The 11,290-nt window shown below is 57.5% G+C and overlaps 1 protein-coding gene across 2 annotated transcripts; it reads right to left on the bottom strand.

Moving 5' to 3' along the window:
- Window positions 1-463: 463 nt before the first annotated feature.
- KCNA2 (potassium voltage-gated channel subfamily A member 2) lies at window positions 464-10,862 on the bottom strand. 2 transcript variants are annotated; one of them, XM_054564697.1, is made up of 3 exons: window positions 10,800-10,862; window positions 8,909-9,166; window positions 464-8,459 (listed from the first exon to the last, which is right to left on the bottom strand). In XM_054564697.1, the coding sequence occupies exon 3, from the start codon at window positions 8,300-8,302 to the stop codon at window positions 6,803-6,805; it is 1,500 nt and encodes a 499-aa protein (XP_054420672.1). In that variant the 5' UTR covers window positions 8,303-8,459; window positions 8,909-9,166; window positions 10,800-10,862; the 3' UTR covers window positions 464-6,802. The 2 variants fall into 2 exon arrangements, with proteins under 2 accessions (XP_054420672.1, XP_054420673.1); XM_054564698.1 differs by lacking the exon at window positions 10,800-10,862 and having other exon boundaries at window positions 6,875-7,074; window positions 7,409-8,459; window positions 8,909-9,170.
- Window positions 10,863-11,290: the final 428 nt, after the last annotated feature.

Genomic DNA, 11,290 nt, shown 5'->3' with positions numbered 1-11,290 from the left:
CAGCCAGCTTCCAGGGGTGGCTGGCAGCCGGCTCGCAGGTGGCCTGTCTCTTTGGTCTTGTCCATTTGCACTTCCGTACAGTGAGCACTGAGGTTCACAATGTTGACCCTGAGCAACGCCAGGTCATCTGTCGTCTTCGAACGCTTGTTACTAAGGCAGGAAAGTTTAGACTAACCTACTTAGGACATCTGCACTTACAAAGGGTTGACCAAAACATATTTTCCCATTCCCACTCTAATAACCAGAACTGTAAAGCAAGCAGGACGTCCCCTTCCCTGAGGATTTCGCCGTCTGTTAACTGAGGTTTCGCGGTGCACACATGCAGAGAGCAAGGTAGACTGAAAAGAGGTGGGTGCGACTCAGGGTTGCCGCCCTTCTCCGATTGTCCAGCCTGAACAGTTAACCTCACAGGGTTTGTTCCCCGCCCCCCCCCCCCCCCCAGAAAAGCAGCCTCTTCTGAAGCCCCTCGTTACGTGTGCAAATATTTGTGCAACTGCACGCCGTAGTGGGTGGGGGGTGGGGGTCTCTATGTCACCAATGTTAGGTCCGAACCACCGCAATTTCTCGCCCTATCGACCTCTAACCACAATAACTTGTTTCCCTCCACGGCTCTCATGGAGTCCCTTTGGTTAAAAGCAAGTCAGCTTATTTTGAAGGATGGCCAGAGGGCGATGCCCCAAACCTGCCTGGGCTGCCGATCCCAGGTTCGAACTCCAGGCCACATTCCCCCAGCATCCATTTCTCTGGGGGAGGGGAGGAAAGGAAACAAATGGATCAAGTAATGGCTTTCAGGTCGTGGAAATGACCTTCTGTCCCGGCTCAGGATGCTTTATTCCTATCTGCTGGGGAGCGCTCTCCGCAGGCATTCCTTACCGCTTCCAGGCTGGCTGGAAGTCAAGGGGGCGGGCTGCCGGGAGGTCCCTCCTAGAGGTTGTGAGAACACCCTGGGAGGGCAGGCAGAAAGGGGGCGGGGCAGCGAGACAGGGACAGAGATGCACTCAGGGGCGGACAGAGGTACACACGGGAAGGAGACCAGTGACAAAGGCAGTCTTCTCCCTCACCTCCCTTGTGCGTACACTGTGCCTCAGCAGGGTTTACATTCCAGGAGGGTCAGAGCCTTAGGACAGGAGGCGCGCGACCTTGGGGCAACTAGAGAGAACTATAGAGACAGTGAATGAGCGGCCAGAAGCCAAAGGGCATTACCTCCTCATCCAGGTACTATCGCTTTGCAGTCCTGAGAACAAGATTTTGAAATAGCTATTGCTAAAGAAAACAGTCACTATTGATTTTATTGCACTTTTCCTCTTTAAAAATATTCAAACACAAACGATGAGAGATGGAGCTGAGCTTTGGGGGGAAGGGGAGCAAAAGGAAGGGAAAAGTGAACTCGATTCGTGTGAGGAAGAGACCCGTCCCAGCTCGCAGGGGACCCGCCACCCCCACTTGTCCCCGCTTGCCGCTCTGATGGGGGAACAGGGCTTGTCTCAACGAGGGCCAAGTCTGAGGATAGAGATGACGGTCACAGTAGCTATTGGGTCACCTCCTGGAATCCTGTGCCCTGCCCGTGGGCTCAGGTGGCTTATGATCTTTTTAAGGTCATTGGATCACACCTGGAAATGGCCACTCTGCCAGCACTAGGGGAGGCTCCATTGTGCTGCCCAAGGAGCGCCCTGGGCATTACAGCCCACGCGGACCCGCCCTCTCAGACCGGGCGGCATCCCCCAGAGGAAAGCTCAGCGCAGTGGCCCCTGGGGGAGCCAGAACTGGAGCGGGGCTCCCTGTCCCCAACTCCTGGGTTAACGGTTCCAAGTACCGTGCCCTTCCTGCCCAGCATGGGGGTACAGAGCCACCTCCTATGGAACTGGCTAAGTGTCCTATAGCTTCCTTTGGAGAGAGTCAGCTTCCGCCTCTCCTCTCCACTACTCTGGGCAGCACTGAGCCCCCAGCCCGAGACTCCCCATATAGGTGGGCCCTGATAGTTACGACCAACCATGAGGAAGGCAGTTGGCCAAAGACCTCGCGACAATGGAGTGAGAGATCCAGAAAGGACACAGGACGAGCAAGGCCCACAGCGCTCCCCACACAGGGCCTCCGGAGGCTCTGGGTCATGGAAGGCATTTGCACATCAGCCCATGGCCTCTGGAGACACACTCCCGTGAGGCCCCTTTAAAAAGGGACTCCCTGGTGACACTCCTACTCTGTCTTCAGGGGCCCGAGCTGAGAGGGACGAGGGAGGCAGCAGAGAGGAGGGAAGAGAGAGCGTCAGACACCACGGAAGCCCCAGGAAGCCCCAAGCCTTAATTCTGTCCTTCATTAAATTTGGCTCCTGAAGCCTACTCTGAAATCTGTCCAGCTCAGCAACCCTCTCTTCCCGACGACCTGCCCACCTTCCCTGAACCTCTTTCTCTTTAGCCTCCTGAAAACGCCAACTTTCTTGAAAGGTTGATCCTGTGGAGGCACCTGCTGAACCTACAGGGAAAATGGCTATCTTGGCTTGGAAATACTCGAAAGGCCAGCATTTTTGCACTAAACATGCAAATCGGGACCGAGGCACCTGGTCCCTGCTGTTGTTGCCTTCCTCCATGGAGACCCAGAGCTGTGACCGATGAGCGAAGCGTGCAACACACCTACAGGAGTAGAGACCATGATGCATGATCTGACACCTGACTTCAAACCCCAACCTCCGTTTGAGGGGAAGGCTTGGCCAAAACGTGCCCAGCTCCCAGCTAGTCCACCTGGCGGGAAGTCACCGGCTCTATGGGCAACCCGAAACAGCCAGTCATCTTACAAAGCATTTAAATCAGGCCTTGGAATATGGGATCGAAGTCAGACCCTTTTAAAAATTGTCATTTGCTTGCGTAGCATTAGGTGTATGGCTTTAGCCATGTTTTACTTAAGCCGGATTGGTGCGCGTTTCCTTGAGGCGCAGCGATTGGGAGGGAGGCAGGGCATCCAGGTAGAGGCCAGTGAGGGGGAGGAGCATGCCTGGGGTGGAGCGCCCACCGAGGGGACTCAGGGGTTGACCCCACTGGGCTCATGCCCACGAGCAAATGAGACACCACAAGCAAGTGAAGGATGCTCATTTTAAAAGATAAATCTGTACGTAGTCTCAACTTGCTGACCGGGTCCCCACAAAGCCACCTAAGAGGCAATAAGGTCTGTGGACTGAAAGTATGGTGGGCATCTTCACTGTGGTTCTGGACCCAGGACCCTGCAGTTTCTCGGACCATTGCTGCTTTTAAAAGAATGGAATCTAGAGACCCCAGGGGCTAGGAGCTGGGAAGCCCAGGCTGCTGGGCTCTCTGTGCAGAGGGGCTTTGAAGGAAAGGGGATGGCAAGGAGGTGTATTAATAGGTCACTTGCTGTCCCAGGTCCTTCCACACTCTGAGCCCAGGTTTCTGGTGGGAGGAAGGTGAATAGGTGGAGGCCCCATGGGAGTCCCAGTCCCAATCAGAGATATTCTTGACAATGGGTGACCCATCTTTCTGCTTTAACTTTGGGGCTTACTTCTTGGAAGGGTGGGGGTGAGAGGGAGAGAGGAGACTAGAAAAAGAAACTTCTTGAAGGATCCTGAAGGGTAGAGACACAGGCGAGGGAAAGGTGATTCAATCTGATCTTCTGTTTACGCCTATTCATGTAGAGGTCTGGGGGTAGAGGAGTGGATCTGAGTACGTGTACACATTTCATGTGTAGTGTATGTTCTTGGTTGTGCATGCTGTGTATTTCGTGCTTTGTATGAGTAAATGCATCGTGTGTTTAAACTGGGTTTGTGTGTATTTTGCATCCAGAAACAATAGTAAACTACCCTTTATGTATTCTGTAGGCAGATTCATTGTGTTTGTGTAGTTTTTGTGTAGTTGTACCTGGGCAGCAGGCCATGTCTTTGCATTTGGTGTGTGTAGGTCTTTTGTTTATGTTCTGTGCTATGAAGTCCATTTTACGTCTGTGTTGCATATGCATAACTTGGCTATGCGTATAACCATGTATCTTCTTTGTGTGCCCTTTTCCTTAATTTGGTCTCTGTATCTTGCACGTGTGTCGCATGTTTTGCCTTTGCATGTGGCAACAGTGTACCTCTCTGTGGTGGGTGTGCCTGCACGCGTGCCTGTGAGTGTGAACATTTTAAAGGTACAGGTCGGGGACACGGGATAAAATCTCCACCCTTGACCTTGGCTTTAGTTACGGGTTGGGTCCCTCCTGCCCTGTGTCTTGGAAATTCAGCACCGCCTCCCGTGAGGAGAGGAAGAGAAGCACAGAGGCTTTGCGCTGGGCCTGGGACAGCCTGCAGACACCTGGGGATGTGGGTGACCAGGAACTAATGAGCACCCTGGGCCTAGCACCCTGAGCTGGTGCCCCACCCCCAAGGTGGCCATAGGCGCCGAAAAGCCCTCAGCAAAGCGAGGCCTGGGCTGCAGCCATGGTCGGGCAGCCTGACCTCACAGCTCAATGTGCCTGCGGAACTTCAGCTGCTCTGCTGAAAGGCCAAGAAGCCCGGGCATTGAGGCCAAGCCTCCCCACCTCCTCCCGTCCCAGGGCCAGCCTGCACTCTGCCTGGAGGCTGTGTGGGGCTCGGTCACTCTCAACCTCTCCCGGGGGCGGCGCGGGGGACCGATTCTCTCCCCACCCTTTGGCTTGCCGAAACAGCTCTGGTTGTCAATTCAATAGGGAGCGAGTCTGAGCCTGTGAATCAAAACGATGCCTGAGGATCATCTGGGGACTCCCCCGCATTGGACCTGGGCCTTAGAAACTTCCCTGTAGGGGCGGCTCCCTTTAGGTCCAGACCTGTGGCATTGGGTCCCCAGAGCCCTCCTCCCTGGTGTCCTTGGTTTCAAAGCGGGCGATCCACCCTTGCCCTCTGGGGAAAGGTTCGTGAAAGTGACCGATGCAGAGCCAGTGACAATGAAAACTGAATGGGGTAGGGAAAGACGAGAAGGGAGATGGTTTCCACGAGGGACGGTAGAGAGGAGGCCTGGGGCAGAGCTGGCCCAGGACAGCTGGAGCCGTGAGTGCCGCGGGGCCCTTGTGCACTCGGTAAGACAAGCCTCAGCCGTGGCAAGCTGAAGCTGCAGCACGTGGAGGGCGGAAAGACAATTCTAACGTCTAAGAATCCATGGAGACTGGAGTGTCTGAGGCAATGGCAGCAAACCCAGGCCCGGTGGCGTTACCAAAGCGACCGACGAACCCATGAGGCCTCTTAGATACCCAGCCCATCAAGCGGTGGGTCTGCTCCTGAACCTGAACTCCAGAGAGTGAATATCTAGGTGAGTGTGTGTGCATATAAACATACACACACGTATGTATATGTGTACATATACATACATACTCTATAGTGCACATAGTCAAACACATGCATAAATTGCCCTGTGTCAAAAATATTGCATAAGCTTATACAAGGTTCCAATGCAATTGTTTCTAGAGCTAGCTAGGTAGGGGAACTTGGGAAAGAGATACGTGATATATGTTTATATATATATATAGGTGTGTGTGTGCGTGTGTGTGTGTGTATACACACACACACACGCACACACACTGGATCCACAGATCCGCCTTCCTCAGGACCAGATGCCCTGGTTGGCTGTACAGTCATGCCCACGGCTCAGGTAATTCCTAAGGTGCAGTCCTGTGAGGTGCTTAGATGCCGCCTCCCCCACTCACTCTTCTGGCTTTGCGGAGGTCTGTGCCCCCATCTGGAAGGACAGGCAGGGGGTGGGCTAGAGGGCCAGAAGTTTTGGGTCCCCATTCCAAATAGCCTCTTTTCTTCTCTCCTGACTGAGGGCTTTTATCTTCCGATGGGGAAAACCCCCCTAGTTCCATGCCACCCCGAGGCTTTAAATATACTCTAAATGTGAATACTGTGTAGGCTACTAAGGAAATAGGTTATCTCCTGTGTTTTAAATATTGAGAGTCATGCAACAAACACCCATGCAGCTCTGTCGCATCACTGGAAAATGTCACTGCAGCGTCAGCATGGCCGGGCCACAGCACCAGGGAAGCAGATGTCTGCAAACTCCCGTGTCATGAAGAGATCGGATGTGCTTCTGCGACCCTGAAGCCTGCGAAAATGGCGAAATCTGAAGCAGAGAGGCCCCTGGGTTTGTTAGCTTCTCCCCAAAGGCCTAAGGGAGCAAATGTGAAACTTGACGACTCACAATCGGTCACACTAACTGTCCCTCCCCCGGGCTTCCCTCTCATCGACACTGCAGAGAAAAAAAAAAAACCAACCAAACCAAACCAAATGCAGCATTTTCCGTTATGAAACACAAGCCTCCGGAGCATATACTTGGCAGCTGCGATTCGCAGACCCCAGCCTGTGACAAAGACAGGAATTCCGACACACAGGACCGTGTGTTCTTTTCAGTGCAAAATGGGAACGACCTCTGGAATAATTACCAGCACTCTAAAGCTAAGCCACCACAGTTCTCCTCCGTGCAGGTGGGCTCAGGTGGGTGGGGGCGGGGGGCGCACCTCCTGGAAACTGTGTTGTGTGCATTGAATCAGGAAGGGAAGGTGGATCTCATGTGGCGGGTTACGTATGTGCTATGAGGTGGCCTCAAATCCTGGCTCCATAGGTGACTCCCATCTTTGGAAACCCCTAGGCCGGTGAGGAAGATTCACATGAAAGCCATGAATAGCTATTCTGTGTTCTAAATCAAAAATCAAAAGTTCAAAAGTCACTTGCACGACTATTGCTTTCCATGCAGAACCAGATACACACTGTGGAACAGACTGACTACAATGCAGGCTCTTATGCAATATCTGCATTTAGTTCCATTGAGCTTGTGAGTATGTGACTAGGTTGCAATCAGACATCGGTTAACATTTTGGTAATGTTCACATAGTTTGTATTAGCCAGAGTGCAGTTGGCTGTTTTCAAGTTTTCCTCTCTAAAGTCCTCGTTACTGTTGTTCACCCCCTCCTGGATCTCCATGTAGTCAGACTTACTAATGGTAGAGGCACTTCTACTTTTCTTTAGGTCAGGGGAGGATGGGATCTTTGGACAGCTGGTCACTTGCAAGTACTGGGCCTGCTCCTCTCCCTCTGTCTCCCGGTGGTAGAAGTAGTTGAAATTGGACACTATGACAGGGACCGGTAAGGCAATGGTTAACACACCTGCAATCGCACACAGGGAACCCACTATCTTTCCCCCAATGGTTGTTGGGACCATGTCTCCATAGCCTACAGTTGTCATGGAGACGACTGCCCACCAGAAGGCATCCGGGATGCTGGGGAACTGGGAGTCTCGTTCATCGGCCTCAGCGAAATAGACAGCGCTAGAGAAAAGAATGACCCCGATGAAGAGGAAGAAGATCAGGAGACCCAACTCTCTCATGCTGGCTTTGAGGGTCTGACCTAGGATCTGGAGACCTTTGGAGTGTCTGGACAGCTTGAAAATCCTAAAGACTCTTACCAGCCGGATGACACGGAGGATGGCCAGCGACATGGCCTGCTGGCCCTGCTGGGCATCCTCTGGCTTCTCAGCCAGCTCCGTCCCCAGGGTGATGAAGTAGGGGATGATGGCCACGATGTCGATGATGTTCATGATGTTGGTGAAGAAGCCGGCTTTGCTGGGACAGGCAAAGAACCTCACCAGGAACTCAAAGGAGAACCAGATGATGCAGAGGGTCTCCACGATGAAGAAGGGGTCAGTGAAGGAGGTCGACTGCTGGTACCCGATGGTGCTGTTGGAGTAGGTGTGGAAGGTCACTCCGCCGCCATGCATGTCTTCGTTCTCGTCCCGAAATATGGGCAGCGTTTCCAGGCAGAAGCTGACGATGGAGATCAAGATCACCATGACCGACACGATAGCTATAATCCGGGCAGGCCCGGAGCTCTCCGGGTACTCGAAGAGAAGCCACACCTGTCTCTGGAACTCATTTTCGGGCAAGGGCCGCTCTTCCTCTTTAATGTAGCCTTCATCTTCCCGGAACATCTCCATCGCCTCCTCTCCCAGCTCATAAAATCGAATTTCTTCTGAGAATATGTCCAAAGGCACATTCACAGGTCGCCTCAGCCGGCCTCCGGACTGATAATAGTAGAGGATGGCATCAAAGCTGGGGCGGTTCCGGTCAAAAAAGTACTCGTTCCGCAGGGGGTCGAAGTACCGCATCCGCTTCTTCGGATCCCCTAAGAGCGTCTCTGGGAACTGGGCCAAGGTCTTTAGCTGGGTCTCGAACCGCAGCCCCGAGATGTTGATCACCACCCTCTCGCAGCACTCGTGGTCGGCCTCTGGGTCATAGGTGTCCTGCGGGTGCCCAGGGAGGGCAGCAGCCTCGTCCGCTGGGTCTCCGGTGGCCACTGTCATAGTTGGGACTGAGAGAAGCGCCTCACGCTACGCCTTCCAGCTGCCTGGCGGCAGGGAGCTCAAGGTGCTGCTGGTGGCCCCAGGAGACACCGGAGCATGGGCCTGGGCTCCTGCGGAGAGCCCCGAGGGCTCCCAGAGAGCCAGCGACACAGCTTGGCTGAAAGACAGAGGCAGTTAAAGACATGAGACCACTCAGCACTAGCAGCCTCTCTTGGGGGGCCGGTTTGTGTCTCCCATCTCTCAGACAAGAGCTCACAAGCATGACCACCACCACCGAAAAGCACGATTTAATTTCACCTCGTGACCTGGCTGGGGCTCACAGGGGAGGAGCAGATGGCAGGCTCCTCAGGAAAGCTTTGGAATGCCCTGCCTGGGGGCAGGGGGCAGTAGAGACCCCTCTGCACCCTCTGCACCTGCCGCACGCAGGAGCATAGTCCAATTCTGGAGGCTGGAGGAGAGCCATCCAGCAGCCACTGAAGACATGTCTTTCAGGTACCTGCACCCTGGGAGGTATTCACAGTGGCAGACCTTGGACCTGGGTCTCCCGCAGTATCCCCACTGCAATGACTCCACACGTGGCTGTTATTAAATAAGAGACTGATTTACCTGGCAAGGCAGGGATCTGGAGCTCTCTTCCTTGCAAAGCTGATTAGATGGTCAGGGAATCCTAGCTCCACAAACAGGCAGCCCGGCTCCCCATCACGTCTCTGCGCTTGAGCTAGAAATAATGGTGAGTCATTCTGGGCAGGAGGGCAGGCTCCAGGTCCTGGAGGTGAGCTCTGGGTCTGGGTGGGCTGCAGGGGCGGTGGGGTGCCTGGTCAGGGGCACACAGGACTCCAGCACAGCTGCCCTTGGGTCTGGAACCTTTGGAAGGAAGGAGGCGAGATGCAAAGATCAGCAAAAGCCGGGGTCCTCCTGGCTGTCAGGAGGTGCGATGTGGCCTGGAAAAAACAGCAGCCGGTGGGACCTGGGCTTGCAGGCAGCCGCGTGCCAAGCTTCATGAGGGCTCTAGCAGCCTCCCTTCCCTGCGCCTTTCCATTCCGGCTGGCGGCACACCTGAGGCTACCCTTCAGCCTCCCAGCTTCGTCTGGGCAGGCTTCCATCAGCTGGAAGCTTGTTCTCCCAGGAACAAGCCTTCAGGCTTGGCTGGGCCTGCCTCTCCAGGGGCCTCGCTGGGCCGAGCCATATCCCCTGTTGGTCCTCAGCAGCCAGCGAGAGGGCCTCTGGCCAAAGCCCTCCCACCTCCAGGTCAGGACACAGCGCCTGGAAAGGGGAGCGCTTCCTACCCTGCAGCCTGCCACCAGCTCCGACCTCCGCAGGGGGCTGGAGGAAGGACAGTCCCCACAGACGCCCCCCACACTCCTTCGGCGCTCACCTAGGGCGACTCCTCACCCAGAAAGGGCGGCTCTACCAAGCGGGCTGGCGCGGGCCCAGGACTGATCCGCCTTCGGGCACCCCTAGGCTGCAGGCCTCCCTCCGGGCGCTTGGCATTCGAACTGGACAGGCGCTGGACCACCGATTTCTCCCCAATCCCTCCCATCTCCGCGGGCAGGGCGGGCAGGGCAGGCAGCGCGGAGGCTCAGCCAGCCTGGCTGCCGGCAGCCTTGGCTGCAGCGAGACGGGGGCCTGGAGGAGGCCGGCTTCCGAGCTGGCCCTGCCGGCCCCATTCCAGCCCCCGATCCCGCCGGTCCCGGGGCGGCAGGGGTCTAGGCTCTCTCCCCAGCTTTCGGGGCTCCAGCTGGGATTCTGCCGCGCGCGCCCCGCGCCCTGAGCTGCCGGCCGAGACCCACCAGCTGCCCGCGGCATCCAGAGGCACCTTAACCCCCTCCTGCCCGGGGGTGTGGGGTGTGTGTGTGTGTGTGTGTGTGTGTGTATGTGTGTGTGTGTGTGTCGGGGGTGTCTTGTTGCGGCGCGAGCACTGCCCGGCTCTTCTGCCCTTAGGGCTCCAGCCGAAGGACCACCGAGGCTCCGCCCCACCCGCAAACACCCGAGCCTGAACTCTGGGGGCGAGGATCAGGCGGCCGCCCCGGACCCGAGCCTCCGGGGGAGCGCGGGGGCTCCGCGGCCGCCCGCGGCCCGGGGGAAGCGGAAAAGCCCTGCTCGGCCGCAAAGCCGTGTCGGTTCCGAGTCGGAGAGGCGCCTGCAGCCCACGGTCCCAAGTGGTTCGGGTCCCACCACCCGGCGCTATTTACCAGACACCGCTATGCAGTGGCCGCACTTCCCATCACCCGCCGGCTCCGAGCGGCACCCTCCGCCCCGCGCCACGCACCTCCCGGAGGATTCCCGAGCCCGCTCGGTCGGTGCCTTCTCCTCCCGCAGGGCGCCAGCCCCCCTGGTCCGCCCCACCCCGGCCCGGCCCCGGTCCCGGCCACCCGCCCGGGACTCGGCCCTGGCCCGCCGCGCTGCAGGTTGCGCCCGGCGCCCCGCAGCCCCTCCGGACGCCGCAGCCCAGGCGGCGGAGCGGCACGAGCAGCCCAGCGCCCCGACACCCATTTACCCTTCCGGACGGGCGCCCGGCGTCTCCATGTTCCTGGGAGACCGCGAGCGCCGGCGGGACCGCGGCGGCTGCAGCCGGGTGCGGGCGGCCAGCCGGGGACGGCTCTGCAGTCGGCGGGCGGCGCGTACGGAGCGCCCGGCCGCCGCCCGCAGCCGCACCGCGCCGCCCCGCGCCCCGCAGCGCCGCACCTGGCCGGCTGCGAACTCCAATTAAAGGGGCCGGCGGGGCGCGCGCCCGCCGCCACCGCCGCGCTGGCCGCCCGGCTGAGCCCCCGCGGCCGGCCCCCGCCCCACCAGGAAAACACCCCCTGCCTTGGCGGAGGCCGGCTCACTAACCAGAACCTCGTGGAGAACTCAGCCGGGCGCCGCCGGGGCCGGGGAGCTGGGGGAGAAGTTGGGGAGAGGTCAGGAGGGGCTCCCGCCAACGTAAGGAAGCAGGCAAGGCGGAGACAAAGGAGAGCCGCCATCCCCGGGCCGGGGAGGGACCCAGCC

The sequence above is a fragment of the Pteronotus mesoamericanus genome, unplaced genomic scaffold, assembly GCF_021234165.1.
Source record: "Pteronotus mesoamericanus isolate MK-2021 breed Mesoamerican mustached bat unplaced genomic scaffold, CSHL_Meso_final scaffold_99, whole genome shotgun sequence".
Taxonomy (NCBI): domain Eukaryota; kingdom Metazoa; phylum Chordata; class Mammalia; order Chiroptera; family Mormoopidae; genus Pteronotus; species Pteronotus mesoamericanus.
Note: the sequence above shows the minus strand (reverse complement) of the source record. Positions and strands in the feature narration are given on the sequence as shown.